Source organism: Pogona vitticeps, chromosome 2 (assembly GCF_051106095.1).
Source record: "Pogona vitticeps strain Pit_001003342236 chromosome 2, PviZW2.1, whole genome shotgun sequence".
In the NCBI taxonomy this organism is placed as follows: Eukaryota; Metazoa; Chordata; class Lepidosauria; order Squamata; family Agamidae; genus Pogona; species Pogona vitticeps.
Window position 1 is genome coordinate 297,040,520 of NC_135784.1, and position 26,604 is coordinate 297,067,123.

At 41.0% G+C, this 26,604-nt stretch overlaps 1 protein-coding gene across 2 annotated transcripts in view; it reads left to right on the plus strand.

The window, feature by feature from the left end:
* ATP8B1 (ATPase phospholipid transporting 8B1) overlaps positions 1 to 24,971 on the plus strand; it is an 81,794-nt gene extending 56,823 nt beyond the window's left edge. For both annotated transcript variants that reach the window (XM_078385197.1, XM_072992889.2), the window contains exons 13-28: positions 65 to 273; positions 1,022 to 1,065; positions 2,163 to 2,319; positions 3,693 to 3,881; positions 4,445 to 4,557; positions 6,045 to 6,209; positions 6,786 to 6,897; positions 7,074 to 7,149; positions 10,166 to 10,289; positions 11,490 to 11,778; positions 12,956 to 13,179; positions 13,646 to 13,729; positions 14,941 to 15,186; positions 17,582 to 17,720; positions 20,042 to 20,172; positions 22,239 to 24,971. In XM_078385197.1, the coding sequence (XP_078241323.1) occupies positions 65 to 273; positions 1,022 to 1,065; positions 2,163 to 2,319; positions 3,693 to 3,881; positions 4,445 to 4,557; positions 6,045 to 6,209; positions 6,786 to 6,897; positions 7,074 to 7,149; positions 10,166 to 10,289; positions 11,490 to 11,778; positions 12,956 to 13,179; positions 13,646 to 13,729; positions 14,941 to 15,186; positions 17,582 to 17,720; positions 20,042 to 20,172; positions 22,239 to 22,469 (2,533 nt within the window). In that variant the 3' untranslated portion in view covers positions 22,470 to 24,971. The remainder of the gene's footprint in view (positions 1 to 64; positions 274 to 1,021; positions 1,066 to 2,162; positions 2,320 to 3,692; positions 3,882 to 4,444; positions 4,558 to 6,044; positions 6,210 to 6,785; positions 6,898 to 7,073; positions 7,150 to 10,165; positions 10,290 to 11,489; positions 11,779 to 12,955; positions 13,180 to 13,645; positions 13,730 to 14,940; positions 15,187 to 17,581; positions 17,721 to 20,041; positions 20,173 to 22,238) is intronic.
* Positions 24,972 to 26,604: the final 1,633 nt, after the last annotated feature.

Consider the following 26,604-nt stretch of genomic DNA (forward strand, 5'->3'; position numbering starts at 1 on the left):
TGCTCTGTTCAATGGTATTTGCGGCAATTCACCTAGAATTCCTTCTTATCTCTTACCCACTCAGTGTTGAAGTGATCCGTTTGGGCCAAAGCTACTTTATCAACTGGGACTTGCAAATGTATTATCCAGAGAAGGATACGGCCGCTAAAGCCAGAACCACCACTTTGAATGAGCAGCTTGGACAAATCCATTACATCTTCTCAGACAAGACTGGTACACTGACGCAGAACATTATGACATTCAAAAAATGTTGCATAAATGGACAAACCTACGGTAAGCATGGCCCAATGCACTTATTTGCCAGCATATTTAGATCATGTAGAAAAAATTTCATCCACCTTGGCAATTGTAATTAATTTACGGAATTCACTGGCACTTACAGATATGGCTTCTTCAGATGGCTTTAGAAGAGAATTAGACAAATTTGTGAGAAGAAACCCAGGGTTGCTTGAACAGAACACTGCTCACAGAATGGACTTTTTATTTCTCTAGAAGTTCCCTAGACCTCCAAAAAAGCCCTTCCAGAAGGTTATAGGGGAATCTCCTGAGTTGTATGTGTTATGTCCTCTGAAGCTGCAGTGGAACAGGATAATTGCTGAAATTACAAATCTCAAGAATGCAGGATTCCACCATCTGATTTTGAGAGATGCCATCTATAGCCAACAATATCTGACATGTCCCCTCCCTCTAGTCTTCTGAAAAGGAGCTGTAGAAAAGAGAGAGGGAAGGAAAAAGACTCCATAGTATGAGCTTATCTTCCACTCATGATGCATCTGGCATAATTCTAGGATAGAGGGTCTGTCACTGATGCTAACAACAACTGCTAATCAGAACCTGAATATATGGAGACAGTATATTTCTGAGTACTAGATGCAGAGGACAGAAAGCATATCTTTCTGTAACCTCTTCTGACTGGCTCTATTTGGAAATAGGATGCAGAACTGGACAAGCCCATCATGTGATCCCAGCCAGGCAGCCTAATATTGCATAATATTTCTTATTATTTTTGTTTCCCCTTTAGGAGAGAACAGAGATAAAATGGGCCAAGAGCAGTATCATCCCAAGGTAAGTAATTTTTGGCAGCAAACAACATATGTCAATAGGGGCACAGTTCCAGATATGTCTCCTTCATGTCCTGAATGATCACTATCAACAACTCCAAAGGTGAAAAGGTTTATCCAAGGCTCAAGCTAAAGTAGAGAGCTTCTGCTACGGAAGCCACAAGTGGCGTGGAAAGCAAAATGTTTTGGAGCATCTGGATAGTACCAGGAGGCCTAGTAAGCCCAACTGCACTCCTGTATTTATTTTAATATCTGAGAACAAAGAGTGCTTCCTTTTATAGCATAGCAGGGAGGAGCAACACTTGGCCTCTACATATTGTTCAAACCCATGGCCCATGGCTGGGGCTGGTGGTACTTGTTTTCCAGGGATATCTAGGTGGCCACAGGTTGTATGCTCTTGCCTTAGAGCTGTGACGTACAAATTCTGGGATCCTCTTTGGGCATGCAGTGGCCAACGGCTGCCTATCCCCTCAAAAGAAAACTGGAAGTGGGTTGAAATGACTTCACTTAAAACTTTTTTGGGGAGCTTTAGGGTCAAATGATGGCATAAAGGCTGTGCCTTGGTTTGAAAGACAATCCTGGAGTAGTAATTATCCTTTCTTCTCCAGAAAGTAATTGTCGTTGTAGTAATCTATTGTTGTTGTTAATTTATTTTTTTATTTTATTTATAGGCCACCTTTCTCCTGATAAAGGGACTCTTACTATTATTACGACTACTGTATTACTGCTGATAGTAGTAGCAGCAGCAGCATTTTAATATTTGTAGGAGATAGACTGGAAAGAGACTGGGACTAAATATATGGGGTTCTGGGCACATGTAACTCATGAGGTACCCTAGAGGGTTAATACACTTATTTGGATGCAGTTTTAATTGGCTGGAAGTGATTTACTTTCTGCTTGGAACCTGAAGTTTACTGAGTAGAGGCAAAGAGTTGTATGCCAGAGGTGAATCTATACATGCTTCTCCCAGACTAGAAACAAAACTCTTTTAGAAAAGCAGCCAAATACAGTCTCATCATACTTTGAGCCAGTTGTACATTGTGAAAAGAACTTCACTAAAACTGCCCCTTGTATTTTTTTTTTAAAAAAATGCTCATCTAGCAAGTTGATTTCAGCTGGAACATGTACGCCGATGGGAAACTCCTGTTTTACGATAATTATCTGATTGAGAAGATTAGGTCTGGGAAAGAACCCGAAATTCGACAGTTCTTCTTCCTACTTGCAATTTGCCACACAGTGATGGTGGATGCAACTGATGGTGAGTGCCTGTACTGGTAGAATCTGTGAAAATAACTTGAGAAAGTTATTTGGGAAAATTACTATCAGTCCCAGAATCCACAAACAGCATTGCTTTAATGACAGTAATAGTTGGAAGATTCTCAGAATTACAGCCTTAAAAAGTAGCTTGTCTAAGCTTTGTCTGTGAAGAATCCTCGTCTGAAATATATAACACTAGGAAACCCATTTGAAGTACGATATTTATAAAAGGTTTTCAAAGTACTGTAGCTGTGTTAGTCTGTTTAAGTATAACCAGACAAAACCAAAACAAAATACAAAACAAAACACAATAACTCTTTGTTGCAGAGTTTTGAATTTCTGGTAAAATACCTTTTTTTTGCTATGCAGTAGAAGTACAGAGATACACAGAAGAGAATAGTTACATTTCCCTAGATAGTCCACCTCTTTTTCATTAATTGGCACTTAAAGTCTCAATAACTCATCCCGAGACATTTGGAGGAGAAAAACTAAAACACATTTCTTTACTTACAGTTGCTTGAAATTGCAGACTTGTGCACACTGCTTTCTTTACTGTACTTATACTTAGCAACCAACTGAACAGATCGTTAGCAAGCAAACAACTGCCACCAACCAAAGAAAGATAGGGAGAAAGAACACCCAGCAGAGAGGCGGAGGCCTCTTTGAAATCAAAGACTGGAAAGAACAATTAGTTAGTGCTGGATAGACAGTCATCCCAAGCCAAGACATGTCCCTCCCAGTCACAAAAACTACAGACAGCATGGAACATGGCATATAAAACTCCAATACTATTAACTCCATCCAAAAGGTAAGGGTGGTACTTTTATTAGCTCAGTGACACAATCAACCGTGACTACAGGAGTTGACCCTAGAGGAAAAATCTACTGCCTTCACACTTCTCAGCAAGTGTGAAACTATTTGGGACATGGAATCAATATTTTTACACTAAACTACTTGTTCTAGTAATGACATTGCCTCCTTCCTATGCCTTGGTCACATCTACTTTTATTTCACTCCATTCTAATATATTTGATGAAGTGGAATAAATAACCCATGAAAGCTTACATTAAAATATGAAACTAGTCTTAAAGGTGCTACGACATTCTTGTGCATTGTTTTTATTAGGTTTATATTAGGCTTGTGTTTAAGTCACAAAACTGTACATCTTCTTAGCAACGTCTGTACATCAGTGCTTCTGGTATTAATCAGAAAATTGCAAACTATTAGCAGATCTGTGTACTAATTGCCTTGCCAGGAGGTTGTTTTGCCTGCATTTCTGTTCAAAGCATGCTGCTAGCCCTAGTAATTTAATTCCCCACCCTAAAAACTCCCATCCAGTTTGGACACATTGAATGTTTTTCCTTAAAAATCTAGGTGAGCTCAACTATCAAGCAGCCTCCCCTGACGAAGGAGCACTGGTGACTGCTGCCAGAAACTTTGGTTTTGTCTTTCTTTCACGGACACAAAATACTATTACAATAAGTGAAATGGGAACTGTAAAAACATATGAAGTTCTAGCTATTTTGGACTTCAACAGTGACAGAAAACGGATGTCAGTTATCAGTAAGTCAACTGATTTTGCTCTTTAAATCTTTGTTTCTAGTATTGTATGGTAGAAGCTCTCTAGGCCTGAAGAGGAAAATTGTCTTGTCTGTGTTTCCTTAATTTTTTTAAAGTGTCTTGGATTAAAAATACATAATTACACCATATCAGCATATCTATCAATCCATCAGTCATGCTCGTATTAATTCTATTGCCTTTCCCCTAAATTGTTGATGCTCTTTTTCAGTCCAACTGGGCACTTTGTTCGGTTTGTGTTGTCGTCCACTCTAGACTGGCACACAATGTCTAAGCTGCTCTGTTGTGTTGTTTTTAACTGTATCTGTTGATTTTAATTTATTTGATTGATTGATTGCCCCATTGGTGCATTAACTACTCTGGGTCATTTTCAGGATAAAACTTAAAACCCCACAAAAACCCACATAACAAAATATATTCAACAATATGACAATTTACGAATATAAAATTCATACAAAAAAGGGAGAGGGGAATTAACATTATACTGTAATGGTTTTATTGTATTCACTTGATTGTATAAGTTCCTAGCCCCTTCTTTCTTTTTCTAGCAAGAGAACCAGATGGAGCCATCAAGCTTTATTGTAAAGGGGCTGATACAGTGATTTATGAGCGGCTGCAGCCACACGATCCTAAAAGGCAGGCAACAGAGGAGGCACTGGATGTAAGTTGGTTTTTATTTAGAGGGTCCCATGAGTTGTTGCAGCTGTTTCATTACCAAGATGGAAATGATAACTCTATATTTAGGGGTTTAAATAAAACTGGGATATAAATGATAAAAGTATATATGAGGAATATATACATTTATAAAATATAAATGCTTACTTAGCAGCATTCTGTGTATCACTTCTGTTTCATTTTCTGACTGTATTTACTATCACAACATTTCTTCTAATGATCAGTACAAAGCTACTCCACCTCTTTTTGTATAATCTAAGCTTACGAAATCTAGCCCTTCCCTTTTGAGGCAGCAGAGAACAAATAATTTGCCTTTCTCATTTGTGACAGTCCTTTGAGTGTTAAAAACAATGCTAGGTTTCCCTTCAGATTTCTCATCTCCAGGCGAAACACACCACTGTAGAAACTGGCATATGTATTTAGGCAGTGGTGGGATTCAAATAAATCAACAACAGGTTCTATGTCCTAATGATAAATAAATAAATAAATATAAATGAATGAATGAATGAATGAATGAATGAATGCCCAGGACATTTAAAAAAAAAAGGTACCACATAAGCAACAGTCTTATGTGGTACCTTTAACTTGAAAAAAATCATAGTAAAATGAGGATGGTTGGGTGTTTGACTGAAGCGATCTCACCCCAAAACTTTTTCCCTCTGTGTCCTGCCCTCATGCCTTGTCAATCCCCCCCTCTGCCTCGAGGCCATGAGCTTTCCTCCAGTGACGTCAAGGACTCATCCTCCCCCCGCTTTCCCCCATTGATGCCTCTGCTCTTTCCAGGGCTTTATCTCTCTCACCCATATCCCACCTCAGACGGCTCAGTGTGGAGTGGGAAGGGAGGCAGCTAATTGCGCCCCCCTCCCCCCGCTCGTAGCTGGTCACCTGGCCCCTCCTCCTTCATTCATCTCAGGCCAGCAAACGGTTCTAAGAACCAATAGTACATTTAGGAATCGGTTCTATAGAATAGGTGCGAACCTGCTGAATCCCACCTCTGTATTTAGGGCTATCTGTTTTGTAAATGTGAACAGCTTTTATTGATGTGAGTTCTCAGAGTAGGAAGTAAGTGAACTACAATTTATGCATATGTAACAAGATTGCCAGCTGAGTTCCCAGCATCTCTAAGAAGTTATAATTTCCAGCATCCATGTTGTACACATTGCGGTTCAACAGTGGATTTGAACTTGAAATTGTTCAGTGTCCATTTAACTTTTATCTAGTATTTCAGTAGATTTACTAGGTGATCTATGTTACCTTGGTTGCAGTGCTTGGTTGATGACAATGCTGACACAAGTCTGGACGAAGAGGCTACATTCCATACTGCTGAATTTGTTTTTTTACTTCAACATTACTGGATCTCTTTGAGCAGATAATTCTGACACACTTACAGACTGTGCCTCTTAGTTTAATTTGTCAAGGAAAGCTTTCTGAAATGAGATTTGACCGTGCTTCTCTTTCCCCTTTCCATGGCAGGTCTTTGCAAATGAAACCCTTAGGACGTTGTGCCTTTGCTACAAGGACATTAGCAACCAGGAGTATGAAGCATGGAACAGAAAATTCATGGCTGCTAGTGTAGCAACAAGAAACCGTGACGAAGCTCTAGACAAAGTGTACGAAGAAATTGAACAAAATCTAATTGTGAGTCTTATAGAGAGCCTGAGGAATGACATCCTATATTTGATCTGGGTGATATTTCTGATTTCATGGCAGTGTAGGTTCCATGTTGGGGTTTAGCTTAAACTTTATAGGAACTCTCCATGGTGCTGAACCCAGAAGCTGTTCACCCTCTTGGACCGTTCTTGTAAAGTTCAGGGTAAAACCTGAACTTCTACTGCCTTTGCTAAATGGGAATCACCAGTCTCCACTGGATGCCTCTTACATTACCTTTTCTTCACCTCTTGCATGTTTACATACTTTCTACTGGCAGCTGAAAACATGCACCCTGAGAAAAGTAGAAACGTTTGGAGGTTCCCTATAGTATAAAGATATAAGAAATGTTCAGAGGTTATCTCGTCTTCAGGAAAACAAAAAAGATGGCTTACAACAAATCAAGAAATTCTGTCAAAACAATGGGCAATTGCAACAAGATTTTTTTTTTTTTGCTCCTGCTCAGCTTTCGTTTCTTGATAGACTGTATTGGTGGTAAAGGCAATACGATCTGTCAATCAGTTTTTCATACAAGTATGTTTCTTTCTTTTAAAAACATATCTGCAGCTTATAGGTGCCACGGCCATAGAAGACAAGCTTCAAGACGGTGTTCCAGAAACAATATCAAAACTGGCAAAGGCAGATATTAAGATTTGGGTGCTGACAGGTGACAAAAAAGGTAGCGTGTATAAATAGATGCTGCTGTTTTACTGAAGGATTATTATGTGTGTGAAGTAAATACATTTATTCTGGATTTTTTTTTCTTTGTTCACTGGGTAATTCTTTAAGCCTGCTGTTGACAGTTCTCTGTTAGAGAGAAAACAAACAATGACACAGCATTCTCTTCTGTTATAGAAACTGCTGAAAATATTGGGTTTTCTTGTGAGCTCTTGACAGATGAAACTACTATTTGCTATGGAGAAGACATCAGGTAAAAATAAATCATGTTTCTGCATGTAGGAAATATTGACATGGCATTAATCTTACTCCTTTCTTGTACATCCTTGTGCTGTTGACATTGTATTTTGTTTTATAATCTAATGAAAATAATCCATGTGGATCAGGTGGAGAGAAACATAGGAAGCTGTTTTATACTGTGTTAATTTAAAATATAGGGTGGACCTAATGCTTAAGTTAACTGCATAACTGAAGATAGGCAGATTACTAGTAGGATACAGCAATCGCTTGAAACAGCTCCTGAAAAAGGCAAAAGAAGGAAATGTAAAAGCAGGGTTGTAGTTGAACATTGAAGACAAAAACTGTGACCACAGAATAATTGCATGGCTTCAGTATTGACAATAAATAAATCATCTTAGAAACTATGTACTTTAGTTGAGCCATTAATCCAAATGGACACTGTAACCAAGAAATCAGAATAAGATTGAGATTTGGAAGGGCAGTTAAGAAGGAACTGGAAAAGATTCTCAGTTGAAACAATGTGTCACTGGAGATCAGGGCCAAAATTATCCAGACTGAGCTGTTAACCGCTCACTATGTGTGGATGTGAAAGCTGGACAGTGAAGAAAGCTGGGCAGGGAGCAGTGGATAGGTTCATTTGAATGTGCTCTTGAAGGAGAGTTTTATGGATACCATTGATTACTTGAAAAGACAGGAAAAGAAGACAACCAAATATTACATGGATGGATTAAAAAAGGAAGCCACTATTTTCAGTCTGCAAGACCTTAGCAAGGCTGTCAATGACAGGACCATTTGAAGCTCACTAATTCATAGGGTTGCCATACATTGGAAGCAGCTTGGTAGCTTGTAAGAAGAACAGCCATGAAATATTGGCTATGCTTACCTGGAAGAAGCTGTCTATGGTTTCAGACACATTTTGCCCTATCCCTTCCTGGAGATGGTGAGGATTAAACCTGGAGCCTTCTTCATGCAAAGCTGGAGCTCTACTACTGAGTTACAATGCCTTCCTGAGAGAGGACAGTCCTAATCCTGTAGTATAGATCAGAGAGGGGAATTCTGTGTCCCTAGAAATGCTGTTGGATTACAACATTCAGCAATCCAATTGTCATCAGACCTAGCTAGCATAGCAAGTTGTTGAGTTATAATAGAAGATGATGTCCAACAACTTTTGCTTGGCCACATATGCTTCGTCATGAGCACAAAGGCTACAATGAGAGAAACATGTTTCCATCCACCCTTGAGCCAGGCCTGCTGTCTTGGCTTTATCATTCTTATAGAGTTCTTGTGAATTAAAAGCAGTACAGTCTCTTGAGTTTTTTTTAAAGGAAGGCTGAGATATAAATGTAGGAGGAGGAAGTAGAAATTTAGGTCAGTAGTAGTGCTGTGCATGAGGAAGGATCATTCCAATGACTTATTAATTATTGTAGTCACTAGTATGGATAGCTGGCAAGGCATAAAATAATTGGTTAATCCATAATAAACAGCTTATAAGTTTTATTGTAAATCACAGCCAAAATGTGAATTATTTGGTGCAAACTATAGTAGATAGAGAAATCTTCAGCAACAAATACTTTCGCTTAGCTGCTTTCTCCCACTTCTTACCATCATTACAGTTTAATGAAGGTTTATCAGGGAGCCCCACTTTCATGGAAAGTGACTGGCCAACTGTAGGAAGAAAGAGACTCATGGAAGAAGGGTTAAGCACTCTCTCTCCACTTACCTTTCCCTTGTTTCAGGTCATGCTTTCCCCTGCTGCTTTACAGAAGAGAGATAACAGCTTCATGGTCTGCTAGGCTGTAGTTTCAGGGGAAACACCTGGAATTTCTTGTTTGGGACAAACATTCTTTCATGATGGAGATCACTGAGTTACACAATCATGACAGAGAAGCATGAACATGGTGTAGTTCTAGAAGCATGCAGGTCTTGTGTTAAATTGGAAATATGCTGCTAGACTTCTTGTGTCTTTAGATGCCAGAGATCTTCCTGCTAAGTCTTAGGTGTTCACTATTTTCTTAAAGAAACAGCTACACTCAACTTGATTTTGTTTAATAGTGAGTAGAGTTCAAGCTCTTTGTTGCTTACTGGAACCCTGAAATCTAATATAGTGGTACCTCAATTTAAGAACTTAATCCATATTGGGATTGCGTTCTTAAGTCGAAACATTCTTAAGTCAAAGCACCATTTTCCGTAGGAATGCATTGAAAACCATTTAATCTGTATCTGCTGCTTTTCGTTCTTAAGTAGAGGCGCTGTTCTTAAATCAAAGCGTTAGTTCCCATAGGAACTAATGCAAAGCTGGTTAATCTGTATCTACCACTAGGGGGTGAATTGTTTTAATTTTTTTCTTCTTTTGACCTAAGGTGAACTTAGGTTTAAAAAAAGGGCAGGAAAGGTGTTTTTTTTTTTTTTTTTTTTTTTTGGTTCTTAAATCGAGGCCCCGTTCTCAAGTCGAAGTGACTTTTTGCAGACGGAGCTGTTCTTAACTCAAATCATTCTTATGTAGGGACATTCTCAAGTCGAGGTACCACTGTAGCTGTAGCCTGGATCAAAAACCTAACATAGAAGAGTCAAGAATTCTGAGACCATTATGTTGTTTCAAGTATCAGGAACCGTGGAAGTTGGTATTCCACCGTTCTTGATTTTCTGTGCATAGTGAACCTGTTCCATGTTTTACTCTGAACTTTATAAGAGTGACCCAAGCTGCTAAATCCTGTCTCCACAGTAAATTCAGCACCTTTACCAACTCCTTTAAAGTGCTCGCTGAAACTCAGAACGTATTCGTGGCTGTAACAAGATCAATCAATGAACTCACAGGCCTTTCCAACAAAACCCCACCCCAGTTAGGCTACGTTAGGCAGTCTGGCAGTATAATTAGGATGGGGAAGAGTTATTTTGTTGTTATGGTTGTTCAGTTTGGGGAGCGAGAAGTCCTTGCTGCTCAACTAGAGGATCCTTCTGAGGACCAGTAGAGCTAGAATTACCGTTTGCCTCTTCCTGAGATCTTGCATTTGTTCTTCCCTCCTCCACAGTGCTCTTCTGCAAACAAGAATGGAAAACCAGAAGAACGTAAGTGGCCCAAATGCCCAAAGAATGAATGAGCCATTTTTTGAACCGGGTAGAAACCGTGCCCTAATTATTACAGGCTCATGGCTGGTAAGTACAAGTCTTGCTACACTTTCCATTTGGATGTAAGAGAATAGTGTGGCTGAACTGGCCCTGGCATTAAGTAGAGTGTGGCAGCTGCCTCAGGTGAGAGACATTTGCAGGAAAGTAGCAACATCACTTTTCCGACAGTTGTTTTCGTCTCTGGGGGGAAAAAGCAGTTGGAGCAAAGATTGATATCCTTGCCTTTCCATTCAAAAACTATTGCTTGAAGCAACTAATAATATGATACAATTTTTAAAAATCATAAATAATACCTTAAAATTGTCTAGTAAAAACACAAATAAAAATGCATCAGTGAGACAGAATGAAAGCTCTCACCAGATTTAAATTCAGTTCAGCAGCAAATCAACTCAGAAAGCAAAAACTTGTGTGAATAAAAGTGGCTTTGCGTACCAGTGGAATGATAGCAGAGATGGACCTAGCTTATGTAATTTCAAAGCCTACGAGCAGCCATGAAGAAGGCCCTTTCTTGTATTCCAGCCTCTGAAAGTGGTAGCTTCTTTTGAGGATATTAAAACCAGATCAGAATGGTAGTATATAATCTTTCAAATGACTTGGTCCCAATCTGCCTAGGGCTTTGTATTTCATAAACAACACCCTGAATTATGTCCCAAGATGGATTACAACACCATCAGTAGTTTGGTCTCAGTATTCTGGACCAGATGAAGTGAGGTAAGATACTTGGCCATTTGCTTAAGTTTATTAACAGCATTGCAGAAACATTTCAGCCCTCTAGTCCTGTGGTGAAAGACTGGTGTCTTTGACCACAGTCTGCTGTTTACAGAGCTGTTCTGTTGAAGAAGGTTCTTAATGTCCTCACGTTAGCAGATGATACAGTATATCTGATGGGAAATAAAATCTAAGAAAGCTCATGAGCTTCTGTGCAGGCCATTATTATGGATTCATATTGATATTTGTAGATGCCCTAAAAATCCTGAAGGGAAACATTTTGTAGAGAGGTGCCAGTGTGATATTCCCTAGCTGTAATCTTGCCAGGGAGTAAATCACACTCGACACAGTGGGACTACCTTCTATAGACACCTATAGAATTGTCCGGCCAAGCTCAATTTTAGCTGGCGACACTTGTCTTTTGATGTTCTAATTTTGTAAGTCTTCCGAAACAGAAGAGCAAACGCTGTCCCATTATTATAAATGTCCAGCGCCTAAAGAGAGGACTCTTTCTTCCAGAATGAAATTCTCTTGGAGAAGAAAAAGAAGAAAAAGAAACTCCTAAGACTGAAGTTTCCGAAAACGATGGAAGAGAAACAAAAGCAGATGGAAAGTAAAAGAAGAGCGGATCTGAACAAGGAGCAACAGCAACGGAACTTTGTTGACTTGGCCTGCGAGTGCAGTTCAGTGATTTGCTGCCGTGTAACACCCAAGCAAAAAGCCATGGTGGTTGAGCTGGTAAAGAAATACAAGAAAGCCATAACCTTGGCTATTGGAGATGGAGCTAACGATGTCAATATGATTAAAAGTAAGTTATGCAAAATAAAATTCCTTCTGTTCCTGTGAGTCTACAGCAAACCAATAGTAGTATTTTTTTTATCATATTCTGCTGGCAAGAATAGATGAAGTACTTTATTGGTCAATCTAGTATTGTCTGCTTTGAGTGCTGATCTCCAAGGTTGGGTCACAGATCTTTCTGAGCCCTGCTAATTGTGAAAATCTTTTTAACCAGCAATGTCAGTACAAAACATGTACTTTGAACAGTGAGCCTATCCTTTTACACGAGGCAGTGCCTCAAAATGCTATCAGGTTGTTTTTTGCTCTTGATCTCAACACATATGAATTGGGGTGGTAAGAGTATGCATGAGTTCTCTGTCTTCTTACGATTAACAAATCCCCCCCTTTGAGAAATCTCTGTGTTGTTTTTGCCTACCCTCCAGGGTCCGTGATAAGCAAACAAAACCGTTTCCCCAGCTTCTTTATCTCAGACTGGGCAGTAGGACATACAGTAATGACCAAGTCCTATTAGTTACACCTGCCAGCATTAAGCCTATGTGGACTTCTTGACTTGCAACAATTTACAACAATTGCATTATGCCGATATAAAAAAATACAATACGATTTTGGCCAAAGATTCTTCTTTGATGACATAGCAGCCTTTCTGTATGGCACAAACACTTTACAAATATTTCAGCCCTTTACCATTGGGGAGCCAAGACTTACAAATGCACTAGTAATTAAATCTGAGGAGATCTTATAAATCCTCTTGGTTCAAATGAGCAAGAGAAGGGTGCCATACACTGGCCAGTTTCATATTGCACCTGGCACAGGTTAAAGTTATGCCTATGGAAGTTATCAGGCAGTCATTGCATGTCTGACTGCACAATGGATTGTGCAGCTAGTTTCACAACTGCACCTGTGGAACTGCTTGATGGATACAATTCCCACCTTGTTGTGGATTTTAGAACCACTTGAGCAAATTTGAATCATGCAAGAGCTGCTGTGCATTTTTGGCCAACATTGTCTTTCAGTGCCCCTCAGCTTCTGTGTCATGCTGTTTCCCTTGCTGTAATTCTTCCTTCACCATCTAATTCCAAATTCTATGTTTGCTACCTTTGTCAAGGCAAGGCAAATCCCTTCTGTTCCTTTTTATCTACAGCAAACTCTTCAATATGTTTTTGTTGTTTCTGTTGTCTTTGTTCTAGCTGCCCATATTGGTGTTGGAATAAGTGGACAGGAAGGCATGCAAGCAGTCATGTCCAGTGACTATTCCTTTGGCCAGTTTAGATACCTCCAAAGACTGTTGCTCGTTCATGGCCGATGGTCATACATAAGAATGTGCAAGTTTCTTCGCTACTTCTTCTACAAAAACTTTGCTTTCACTTTAGTACATTTTTGGTACTCCTTCTTCAATGGCTATTCTGCTCAGGTAAGGCAACAACAGAAATTAGGTTAACTTGTAAAAAATCCACCAATCCTCCCCCCCCTAAAAAAAAACCTTCACAAGCTCACAACAGTATACTACTTTATAAGATATTCAGTGCTTTCATACCTTTTAAGTATGGTTTTATGTCTTGCTTATGGGTTATTTTGGGAGCCCATGTGGGCCACATCCAGCCCATGGATCACCTCTGCACCAAAGGGTAGAGGTTTCCCATCTCTTTTATAGATTATGTAGCAGCCTGAAATATTGTTAAGAACTAGTAGCAATAGTAGGAAAAAAATATCTTTTATATATATTCTTTAATAACAAATAAGTAGCATTATTTTGCCTGATTTGCTAACACTTTCCTGTTTATATAATCATTTATTTGAAAACATTTCTCTTCTCATTTATACGAAAAAACACTTCTCATTTATATGAAAAATGACAACTTATCATTTTCAAATTACAGACAGCTTACGAAGACTGGTTTATCACTCTCTACAATGTGCTGTACTCCAGCCTTCCTGTTCTTCTGGTTGGATTGCTTGACCAGGTATCTGCCAATCGATTATTCACTCACAATAATCAAGGGAACATTGTGTTGCTGTTGGCCGAAAGCATACATTGTGTGGCCACTTCCCACACAAATGCCACAATTCCCGATTTAGAGATGCTAGCAAAAGATGTATCCATGTAGTTTTGGGTAACACCGGTGCATTGTATTCAGGCACTGTGATTGAACTCCGTGCTGTCATCCTAATGTGCAGCCAGCCTCCAGCTTCTTTCTCCCTTTGGACCAGAAAATGCCTTGTCACAAGCCTATGTTTAAAGCCCTCACAGAGAAAAATTAACGTTGTTAATACATCTGTTAAATTGCCAACACCTGTATGGAATTGAACAGAAAGTAAGCAAAGTTCAGCAGGGAACAGAGCACGTGATCAGCATTTTTTCTTCCAAGTAGTGCAGTACAGAAACAGATGGTCCTTCTTCTGGTGCCTTTTTGATCTCTGGTCCACGTTATGTGTGTTTCTTCCCAGTGGCGATGCTACCATAAAATAAACATGCTTGGTTTGTGCATCTTTATTCTAGAGAACCGACCTAATATTTCTGAGTACTGTTGGCATCTTTCATTCAATACTTGCTTTTGTGATTAATGTTGGAGAGGCTGCCATTTTCTATTAACCCCCAAACTCTGACCATTCGTGGTTGTTGTGGGTTTTTCGGGTTCTTTGGCCGTGTTCTGAAGAACCCGAGAAACCCACAACAACCATCAGATCCCGGCCGTGAAAGCCTTCGAGAATACATCTGACCATTCACTCTGTGTCCTCCCCCCCACCCCAGTTCATGCCTTTGCATTGACGGGAAAAGACCTGTGCAGGCGCAGAATGAAGTGCCGATCAGGCCTCTTCTTATGTGTGCAAAACTTCAAATACATGTGAAACTTTCACCAGACAGCATGACATCACAGTGAAACCTCCCCACTGGTCAAAACAGAAAGACAAGTTAGTTGTTTTTCTGTTCCGAAATGCTTGCAGATGTATTGCATTTCTAACTAATCCTGATCACCATTTCTCTAGTTGAGGTCTTGCTACCTTTTTATTTTATGTGAAATTTCTGTCCTCTGCAACATGACTGATCCTGAAGATTTATAGTGGGGATGCTTAATATGGTAGAGCAAAGGTTTTTTGCAAAGGTACTTTGCAAAGGTTTTTCTTTTCTTTTTAAATACTGCATTACAACGATGTCGTAATTTTTTGCCTTAAGGATGTGAGTGACAAACTGAGTATACGGTTTCCTACCTTGTACGTATTGGGACAGAGAGACTTGCTGTTTAATTACAAGAAGTTCTTCATCAGCCTCTTCCATGGTGTTTTATCATCGCTGATCATTTTCTTCATACCTTATGGTGCATATCTACAAACCATGGGACAAGATGGAGAGGCCCCATCTGACTACCAGTCGTTCGCTGTCACAACAGCCTCTTCTCTCATAATTGCAGTCAATTTTCAGGCAAGTGGATTTGTCTTGATCATCCCAATTCATTGCTCTCATGGTACCTGTTTGAAATGGACAATTCACTCATCCAGATTCAGTGACATCAGATGGAATGTGATGGAGTCATTCTGCTAAAGAACTGTTTCCACTGGAACCTTGTGTCCACAGAGGTTCTTGGACTAAAACTCCCAGAAGCCTTCACTACTAGTTGTGTTGGCCAGGACTTCTGGGAACTGTAGTCGAAGAACATCCAGGGAACCAGAATTGGGGACCATGGCGCTAGTGGAACCAGGAACCGTAAGGGAGCGATTGATTTCACAGGATGGTGAATCTGTTCCACTTAAACTTTTAAAAAACAGTCCAAGTTGTTGAATCTATTTATTTATTGGACTTATATATTTATTTATTTATTGGACTTATATACCGCCCCATAGCGCTACAAGCACTCTCTGGGCGGTTTACAATTTTAATTATAAAGGCTACACATTGCCCCCCCAGCAAGCTGGGTACTCATTTTACCGACCTCGGAAGGATGGAAGGCTGAGTCAACCTTGAGCCGGCTACCTGGGATTTGAACCCCAGGTCGTGAGCACAGTTTTAGCTGCAGTACAGCGTTTTAACCACTGCGCCACGAGGCTCTTAATGGCCGGCAGATGGTCTTTGGCTCCTTCTGGGTGTAGGCACGATGGTCTGGTGCGGTTCCAGGAGCAGCTCCGGCCTGAAAGCTCTCTCTCCCCCTAGGCCAGGTGGTTGATGTTGAGAGGGGGTGAGGCAGCCAGGAGCAGCAGGCTGCAAGGCCTGTAACCACAGAGGGAGATCCAGTAGGGGCCCAACCACAGACTCACTGCCTCTCACACAGTGAGCTATGGCCGGCAGATGATCTTTGGCTCCTTCTGGGTGTAGGCACGATGGTCTGGTGCGGTCCCAGGGGCAGCTCCGGCCTGAAAGCTCTCTCTCCCCCTAGGCCAGGTGGTTGATGTTGAGAGGGGGTGAGGCAGCCAGGAGCAGCAGGCCGCAAGGCCTGTAACCACAGAGGGAGATCCAGTAGGGGCCCAACCACAGTGAGCTATGGCCGGCAGATGATCTTTGGCTCCCTCTGGGTGTAGGCACGATGGTCTGGTGCGGTCCCAGGGGCAGCTCCGGCCTGAAAGCTCTCTCTCCCCCTAGGCCAGGTGGTTGATGTTGAGAGGGGGTGAGGCAGCCAGGAGCAGCAGGCTGCAAGGCCTGTAACCACAGAGGGAGATCCAGTAGGGGCCCAACCACAGACTCACTGCCTCTCACACAGTGAGCTATGGCCGGCAGATGATCTTTGGCTCCTTCTGGGTGTAGGCACGATGGTCTGGTGCGGTCCCAGGGGCAGCTCCGGCCTGAAAGCTCTCTCTCCCCCTAGGCCAGGTGGTTGATGTTGAGAGGGGGTGAGGCAGCCAGGAGCAGCAGGCCGCAAGGCCTGTAACCACAGAGGGAGATCCAGTAGGGGCCCAACCACAGTGAGCTATGGCCGGCAGATGATCTTTGGCTCCCTCTGGGTGTAGGCACGATGGTCTGGTGCGGTCCCAGGGGCAGCTCCGGCCTGAAAGCTCTCTCTCCCCCTAGGCCAGGTGGTTGATGTTGAGAGGGGGTGAGGCAGCCAGGAGCAGCAGGCTGCAAGGCCTGTAACCACAGAGGGAGATCCAGTAGGGGCCCAACCACAGACTCACTGCCTCTCACACAGTGAGCTATGGCCGGCAGATGATCTTTGGCTCCTTCTGGGTGTAGGCACGATGGTCTGGTGCGGTCCCAGGGGCAGCTCCGGCCTGAAAGCTCTCTCTCCCCCTAGGCCAGGTGGTTGATGTTGAGAGGGGGTGAGGCAGCCAGGAGCAGCAGGCCGCAAGGCCTGTAACCACAGAGGGAGATCCAGTAGGGGCCCAACCACAGACTCACTGCTTCTCACACAGTGAGCTATGGCCGGCAGATGATCTTTGGCTCCTTCTGGGTGTAGGCACGATGGTCTGGTGCGGTCCCAGGGGCAGCTCCGGCCTGAAAGCTCTCTCTCCCCCTAGGCCAGGTGGTTGATGTTGAGAGGGGGTGAGGCAGCCAGGAGCAGCAGGCTGCAAGGCCTGTAACCACAGAGGGAGGGTTTGGGCTAAAACCCGGAACAGATTTACTGTCTTTGCTCCCCTCCCCAAAACATGAAAGATCTGAGGCAAGAGAGGAACACGGGTGCCAACAATGTCACAAAAGCAGCAGACGTTGCAACCATCTTCATCTGCAGCCTACTTGAAAGTGAATTGCTTCCATTTCATCTCTCTTCTCGTGTGCTCAATGTCCCCTTTCCCAATGCACCCTTATATCTGTGTCTTCTAGAATTGAGTTTTTTTTTCCTCCTCAGTCTATTTTCTGTCTAACTTTGTTGCTGGTTGTTTATTTGTAGATGGGTCTGGACACATCTTACTGGACGTTTGTTAATGCTTTCTCAATATTTGGGAGTATAGCACTTTACTTTGGTATTATGTTTGATCTGCACAGTTCTGGGATACATGTCCTTTTTCCTTCTGCCTTCCAATTCACAGGTCAGTAGCACCCATTGGGTCGTGCTTCAAATATATTAATTCCTAACAAGGGCACATTATGCGTCCTAGCAAACCTTTAAAAAAGCAAGTCTTGGTAGCTTGGGTTTGGAAGGGAGGGTCTAAGAGTTTCAGAATTCAACATAAGCAAAGTAGTTTCATATCATTTACTGAATTTTATATACTGCTGTCCAGAGCTTGGGAAATTACCATATTTTTCCATGTATAAAACAACACTTTTCCCTAAAATAATTAGAGGACAAATTGAGGGTCATTATATACACAGTAGTAAGGAGGGGGGAGGGATCAAACTGCTTTGATCCGTGCTTTCCCCCTATACTTTTTGCAAAGAAAGTGCTGCTTTCCCCCTACACTTTTTGTGAAGGGGAAATCAGTTTTTTGCAAAGAAAAGTGGAGGGGGAAAGCACTTTCTTCCCAAGAAAGTGGAGGAGGAAAGCAGGAATCAAAGCACTTTCTTTGCAAAGAAAGAAATTTTGGGTTAGAAAAGTGGGGGCGTCTTATACGTGGGGGCATCTTATATACAGAAAAATACGGTATTTTTTGGAGTTCCCCACCTAGTGGGGTTCCAGAGTTCCCCACCTAGTGTGGTCAGAAATTTATTATTTTGTATTCTTGAAGGTTTTCATGGCCGGGATCCGATGGTTGTTGTAGGTTTTTCGGGCTGATTGGCCGTGTTCTTGAGGTTTTTCTTCCTAACATTTCACCAGTCTCTGTGGCTGGCATCTTCAGAGGACAGGAGTCAGAACTGTGCTTTGGTGCAGTTTGTGGGATAGTTGAGTATTTATAGCTGTGGGATCAGCTTTTCAGGAGATTGGGTGATTATGGGGATCAGTGTGTTTTTTGTTGTGGGTGTTTTGTTGTGATCAGGGGGAGAGATTATCTGTCACTGTGATGGATGGGTGTTGTTAGTTGGTCTTTTGTGTGCAGTGATTCTTGTGGCTGGGTAGAGTTTGTTGACCTTTTGCAGGCTGTGTTTTTCAGTGCTGGGGGCCAGGCTTTGTTGAGTTAGGAAGAAAAACCTCAAGAACATGGCCAGACAGCCCAAAAAAACCAGCAACAACAATTTATTATTTATTTATTTACAATATTTTTATCCCGCCTTTCTCCTTAAAAGGACTCAAGAAAGCCTAATTTTTTTCAGTCTTTGCCTACTGACATTATTTAAGTTTAATAAAACTGGTAGCATATCAGAAAAACAGCTGCATGTTAGAAACCTTTCATCCCATGAAAGTTGGACTACAGCTCTTATTAATAATCATAAATGTTTGTGTTTGATTAAGCGTTAGAACACACATATTTATTGATTGATTGATTGATTGATTGATTGATTTGATTTCTACCCCGCCCCTCTAGACAGCATCAACTCGCTAATTTTATAAGCAAATACATATATGTATTTGCATATAAAGTTAGTTTCTAATCAGACACCATCTTGTTTCATTTGAATTATTTGTCTTAATTAAATAGAAATAAAATATTTTTCAGAGAAGAAAGATATGGCATTAAGCAGGCATTAAGCAATTAGTGTAAACTTTGGAGATGATTTGCTGCGAATTAATAGGTCAACATAAGCATTTGCTGTTGTTCGCATTGCACAACAGCAAATTACTATTTGTACAGGAATTCTAGTGGGACCACAAGGAGCAAGAAGCCATCACATAGCACAGTGACAAAACACATGGCCGGCATATACAGGGTTGACAGTTAAATTCCTGGCATCTCTTGTTTTAGGATAACAAATAGCAAGGTCATTAAAGATGTCTGCTTATGACTTTGACCGGTTGTTGGTCAAATCAGGCAATATTTGGCCAATGGCCAATGATCTGACATAGAGTTTGGAAGAGTTTTGACATTTTACATTTAAGTGGGAGGACAGGCAAACAGATGCATCTAACCTTTAGAAAACAATGTTTACAAAATAAGGTTTTAAGATTACTTTCAAAATGTAAATCTGTAATAACAAAATGCTACTTTGAAGAGATTAGATGCATCCCATCGCTTGCCTCCTTTCATGCAAGAGACAATGATTTTAACATTAATATGTTAAATCTAACCTGTCATTTTTTTGGTCTGACTTGATAGCTAACTATAGACATGCCTGTTGGTTTTGTTGACCAAAGTTATTTTGAACATTACTTTCCAATATGCAGATGTTTCCTATGAAACCTGATTTGCAATGCTTATGACAACACTGTATGTTACAAGTCTGTTAGCTTTCTGTAAGGCATTTTGAGCTTTCGAGGGAACCATATAAGGAGAAATGTAATCATTTATATGGTATATATATATTTTTCTCTTTCCAGGTACTGCTTCAAATGCTCTCCGGCAGCCGTATATTTGGTTGACAATAATATTATCGGTTGCAGTTTGCTTGCTCCCTGTGGTTGCACTCCGTTTCTTAACTATGACTATTTGGCCTACAGAAAGTGATAAGGTATGTAGAAAAGAAGAAGAATGTCCAGTTGGAGAAAAGAAACTACTTTTACTTTTCTGCAAGAAATCTTGAGTTTCTAATGGCTGCATTGGAAGATCACCATAATGTGTGGTTTACCATAATGGAAACAAACCAAGATGAACTTTAGGGTTGTATATTCGTTTGTCTTCTGCCTTGTCCTCTGATTTATCCATGACGATGTGTTCAGGAGCTTTCACTTCTCTTAACTGTTCACCGTGTCACCTGAACCTATCAACATAGTGGTTCAAAACAGTGGGTTGTAAAGCTAAATTCAGTCCATGAACCATAGTTAAATTTAACCATGGCTCAGGATGCTGCACCAAACTGTGGTTAAGATGAAGTGCAAGCAGAAGTTTCCAGTCTCCTCACAGTCATGCTGGAAATGAGGAGGATAAACCTGAAAAAATTTTTCATAGCCCTATTCAGGTGTTATTTTATCTGACATAATCACTACAGGGAGGTGCGCTCTTCCTTCCCTGTTTTTCCACAGGGATGAGTCTGAAGAGGAGAGGTTCTTGCTAAGATGTAGATGGTACCTGGGACCAAAAGTCCTAGAAAAATCTGCATTCTTAGTTACAAATGGGGTCTGCATGTAAATAGGAACTTCTCTCCAGATTAATCCCTGCTTGCATAAAGCAAGCAATGAGAGAAAATCAGATCGTCTCTGACCATGTAAAGAGGCTGAAGATGATAACAACTGAACAGGGATTTTGTGATGACAAACCATAATGTATTGTGACAGCAAAATGGCTGAAATCTTTCTGCACAACTCTGTGGTCATACTGTAAATGGTGATGATGTCATCAGCTACGGAAGTTAGTCTTCAATTTAAAATTGCCTGTTCAACCTTCCTCTCCCAGGTTCTGAAGATCCCTAGGGATCCCCTTTGAGTTGGGGAAGCCCTGGAGAACCTTGGGACCTGGGAAGGGAGGTGTTTTTTAATATCCAAACATCGCCACTAGCCATAAAACTTAGGATGTTTACAACACAGTGGAACCTCTACTTACGAACGTCCCTACCTACGAACGATCCAACTAACGAACAGCTCCGGCTGCAAAATTTTGCTTCTACTTGTGGCCGTAGCTTCAAGATACGAATGAAAAAAGGCAGGGGGAAAAGGCGGGAAATTCAAACCGTTGGTGGCGAAGAGGCTGCTTCTTTGTAGCTCTCTCGCCCCAACAGTTAAGAAGAGAGAGGCTCAGCCTCCTGGGCTTCCAGCGCTGCTGTTACCGCCACCGGGAGGCAACCTGCCGGACCATCCCGGCTGGGCTCAGCCTCCCGGGCTTCCAGTGCCACCGACACAGGCTTTCCCAGGCTGGTAGACCGGCCCTACCAGGGGAGGGCTTCCCCTGGTAGGGCCGGTCTACCAGCCCGGGAAAGCCTGCGTCGGCGGCGTGGAAACCCTGGCCCGGCAGTTGTAGCCCGGGAGACTTCCTGGCAGCAGCAGTCACGGGGGTGGAGGTAAGGTGCTGCTTTTTAAAAACTGTTTTGGGTGGCTTTTGCAGGGTGGGGTTGGGCTGGTGGGATTCTTTTTTTAAATTTGTTTTTATTTTTATTTTTTGCAGCCCCAGGGGCTTGCAGTGTTTTATGTTGTTGTTGTGGTGGGTTTTTTTTTTGGTATTTTTTTTTCTTCAGCTGGAACAAATTAATCAGTTTTCAGTGCATTCCTATGGGAAATGGTGCTTCTACTTACGAACGTTTCAATTTACGGCCACCGTTCCAGAACAGATTAAGTTCGTAAGTAGAGGTACCACTGTATATGTTATATTTCAAGTATGCAGAGAGTTCCATTGACATTTTTTGCATAGGAAGCAGCCACAATCCAGTGGCAGAGCACATGTGTTACATGAAGTAGGTCCCAGATTCAACCACCAGCATGTGCTGGAAAAAAACTTCCTTCCTAACCCCGCTGAAGAGCTGTAACCAATCAGTGTTGATAATACTGGAGGAAAAATTAGCCTATAGTTTGCTCAGTGTAAAATAGATTATTATAATTTTCTTTTAACCTCTTCTTTTACCTGTTGTATGTTTGTTTTGATTTAAAGATTCAGAAAAATCGCAAGAAGTACAAGGCTGAAGAGGAGAAATGGAAGCGAAGACCTAGCGTCTTCCGGCGCGGAGTATCAGGCCGTCGCTCTGCATATGCCTTCTCACACCAGCGAGGTTATGCTGATCTCATCGCTTCTGGGAGAATCATTCGTAGAAGACGAGCTTCATTAACTGCAGTACTTAATAACAATTTGACAGAAATCAGGCAAGCTGAAGAAGCCAGCTGATAACGCCCTGTGTCCTAAAAGAAGGAGGATTTTTTTTTTTAAAAAAAAAATCAATTGCACATTTTTTATTTTTTATTTTTTACAGAAGACTCAGGATTCTTTAAAAAGAGAAAACAAAATTATGCAAGACAATATACTGATTTTTCATGCCGCTCAGTTTGGGAAGTTTCAACTAAAGAACTTAGTGTTGTTATTTTTTAAACTTGGTCTTTGCATAAAGATTGTGAAACGGAAGGATAAAAGTAATCCATAGACTTAAAGCCCCAAAATGTGAAGGGCAATTTATAATGAAAAGGTACTTGGGACTTTAAATCATATTTTTTTAATTGTCATGAACCAAAGTTTCATGACACAACACCAAAGAGAGGAACAGCTGATAAGCAGAAGAATTCTGTGTGCCACTTTGTTCCATTAATTTATTCAAATATAATGCTGGTTTATAAGTAACCAAAGATTTATTTTATTTTGTTTTTTTTCCAAGTTAACTGTACAATTTTACTTAGTAAGTCTTTAGGATCTAAATCATCGGACCTAGGTTAATATAGTTTTCAGCTTTCATAATTTTCAGGGACAGGAAATTTATCAAATTATTTTCAAAGTTCTTAAATCAGATTAGCCTCTATTAAAGGAAGGGTTCGGTTGGTGATCCCTGGACCTTGAAAGGCGGCACCCACTTCTGTGAACTCCACCCTTTCAGCATTATTGCCCTCTAGGGCCCCAAAATTATTTGAAATGTGGGAGCATGGACATCGTTAAAAACACAGCAAAACTCTCCTTCCTAGAGAAGTCCTAGAACATAGAAAGGGACTTTTTAAATATACCAGTTCCCCCCCCCCCAGTTTTGTGTGTGTCTGTGTGTCTGTGTGTGTGAATGGGAAACGGGTAGAGTGCTGGAGACTCCAGACAACTCATGACTGTCTAGATGTCTACCTCTGTTCTAAAGAGATCACATTCTAACCAAGGAGCACAGCTAGTGTGCCATATGAACTAAGTTTGGGCATTCTTGCCCCACTGAAATTTGTGCATGACTTCGTGCCTCTTGGCCGCCCTCACCCTTTGCCTTCTATTTTGTACTACAACCTTCCTGTGCCTTTTGCATCTGCTTGAGAGAGAGAGAAAAAGGAAAGCAGTGTGATATGACTGAATTGTTTGTTTTTGTCATACTTTCTTGAAGATAACCCTGGTTGATTTTCTTCTTGCTTAATCTTAATTGAGGTAGTTGAGATAATATATTGAGGCATATCTTGAATGAGGCACAGTGAACTCACTGGAGGAAGGGTATAAATATTAATATAAGTGCATCTAATAAATAAATTGGTAGCAACTTAATTGCTGTCTTGCTCTGAAGGTGATTCTCATGTGGCTTTTTCCTTACATGATAATTATTTTCAAGCAGCAGCAGTACTTGAATAAGATTATGCTTGAAAAACACTCCTTTTGGCCTGAATCCTGTTGGTGATTTACATGTGAATGACATTGCAGCCAATCACCACAAGGAAAGAGGTGCTAGTTGCTTTGTGAGACACATGCCTTGTAATGTGATCAACCCCTCATTAGTTGGTTGCAGTTTGGTGGTTAATTGTGCAATTTAACTTATGCACACACACATCACCAACAGGATGTTGGTCCTACAACATATAAGTAGGGCCAAAAAAAGGTTTGCATGGATTTTTCACATGTAATGATTGTATATGGACATCTGACATGCATGAGGTCCATGTGGGAACTATGACCTGTTGAATTACTAGTCCCAATAAACATAGTACTATTGAACTAGTTGCTGAATGGTAAGTCAACATTTATATGACTCCCATTGATTGAATGAATCTACTCTAGTTGAGGCTACCAATTGGATTCAGGATTATGTCATAAGTGAAACAGACCAAACTAGTCAACACATTTTGTTCACTGGGTGATGAGTCAAAGCACTAATCAGAGTGAGAGAATATTTCACAGTTAAGGTGAACCAATTTCACTATGTTTTAATAGTAAAACACATTTGTTGGGTTTTAAAAATATGTGTAGGCATATTCCGTTTAATTTGTACATGTGTGTAGTGACATATAAATGGTTTACATTTCAAATTTTTTTAGCATACATCAGTTTATTTTGCTGAATAACCTAAGTCTTCACTTTTTGGAAAGCGGGAGGGATAAGCAATGTGACCAAGTCTACACATTTATATTCTGTTAGTAGCACCGTTCGGACATTTCTTTATTTTTTTTTTATTATTTAATGTGGAAAAGTTTACAGCTTTTCTTTTCAGCAAGTGCTAGGAGATAATGTTTAGCTTCAGAGATTGATTTCTCTTATGAAAGCTGTGGAAGTCATTGGTTTTATGTTTCATGCATCTAATCCAGATGCAATATTGGCAATTTAAATATGCTGATTGAAATGAATGCTTCATACATTTGTATTGGAAACAAAGTGTAAATATTTTATTTGTTTAAAAGTGGTGTTGTATATAATGACTGTGCTGTAATTTTTAAAATTATTGACTAACTGGAGGGAAAATGCTTTTTTATTAGTCTGAATATTTTCATTACACTATGTGTCCATGTGTCTACACCCCTCCCATCAAGTCTTTATACAGTGTTCGGTATCTTAAGAGTGCTGTCAGAATGGGAGAAAGCCACTCACTCTGATCTAGTGCTGTGTTATATATATCAGGTGGGAAAGGAAACTCCTGATGGTGTTCATAATTACAGTAAGTTCTTCAGATCCATGGAATCAGTACCAGCAGTTTCACTTACCCACTGCCTGAAAAAAATAAAATAAAACCAGTATAAAAAAAACAAATAAAACCTAGAAATACCTGTTCCCAAGGTGTATTACCAGGACTGACCACTAGATGGAATCTGAGACTATGCTATACACAAGTGGCTTAAAGGAAATGCACTTATGGCTGACATCTCAGGGGGAAGCAGGTTCCGGTGAAATAGAGAAATTGTATTTGCAGCGGGGAGGCAGCCGTTACTGGTTTCTGGGAAGCCTCCCTTGCAGATAGGAGGGCAGGAGACCCAGTCCTTTGGCAACACTGGGTCAGGGCTCCTTCTCATCCATGTACAGACTCTGAAGAAACTGGAAGCAACTGCTTCATTTATCCTCTATTTCTAGCATCCATGGCTTGGAACTGATCTCCCATGGAAACTGCCATCCTATGGTGCCTTCTGAGAGTTATCATGGGAACATGTGACAGTGTCACTGACACAAATGACCTGAACAGGAGAGCAGTCAACACCAGTGCTATGCCAGACATTTCTCCCATGACACTTCTGACCTTGCTCCTTTGAGACTGACATAAATGTTCTTTTGGGGGGGGGGAATCAAAGGAAGAGAATTCATAGAAGATTTATATAGGCTAAGTTTCCAGATTCTTCTGCCCATTCATGCAGTGGCCAGTGATTATGAGTACATATCTCATCTTTCATTATCTTTCTGCCCATAATTATGTGTGTGGCAGGTGGCGTCATCCTGCCTCCAAGCTTCAGAATAAATCTGGGGGGGGGGGGACTGTCATAGCAGAACTCCTCCAACAGAGCTTTTTCACATCAAGAAATATGGGCACCCAGGGATTCTGCAGCGTTATCAAAATCCTTTGGGAAGAAAAAAAGGGGAAACGGTGCCACAATTAGCACTAATGACAAGACCTAAATTGGGAATAATTATCTATGCTTGCAAATAGGATAGTGAATTTTGGAAGAGTGTTTGCACAACCATACAGGTAAGAAGAGCTGGCCTCCCATTATGCCCTCTGCATGCCTCTGAAGTGGGACTAGCACTTGTTACTGCCAATAACGAAACTACTGTTTTTTGCTCGTAACTTCTGGAAACTCTAATGAGGACCTACAGTTCAGAAAATAACGTTTCCCATTTCTGGCCACCTATACTGCATAGTTTAGATAGGGCCCCACTCCTTTTGTTCTAAAGAACATTAGACAAAAACTAGCTTAGGAAGCAATTTTTTAAAACAAAAAAGGAGTACAATAAAATAATAAATCCCAGTAGTGATAAAAACATGTTACACTGGCAAGTCCTGAATACCAGTAGCACTATCTGCCACAGGAATTTATTTTATTGCAGTCCTAAGATATTTTTATATGCCCTTAGGGAGGCATGTCCCTCCACCACTACC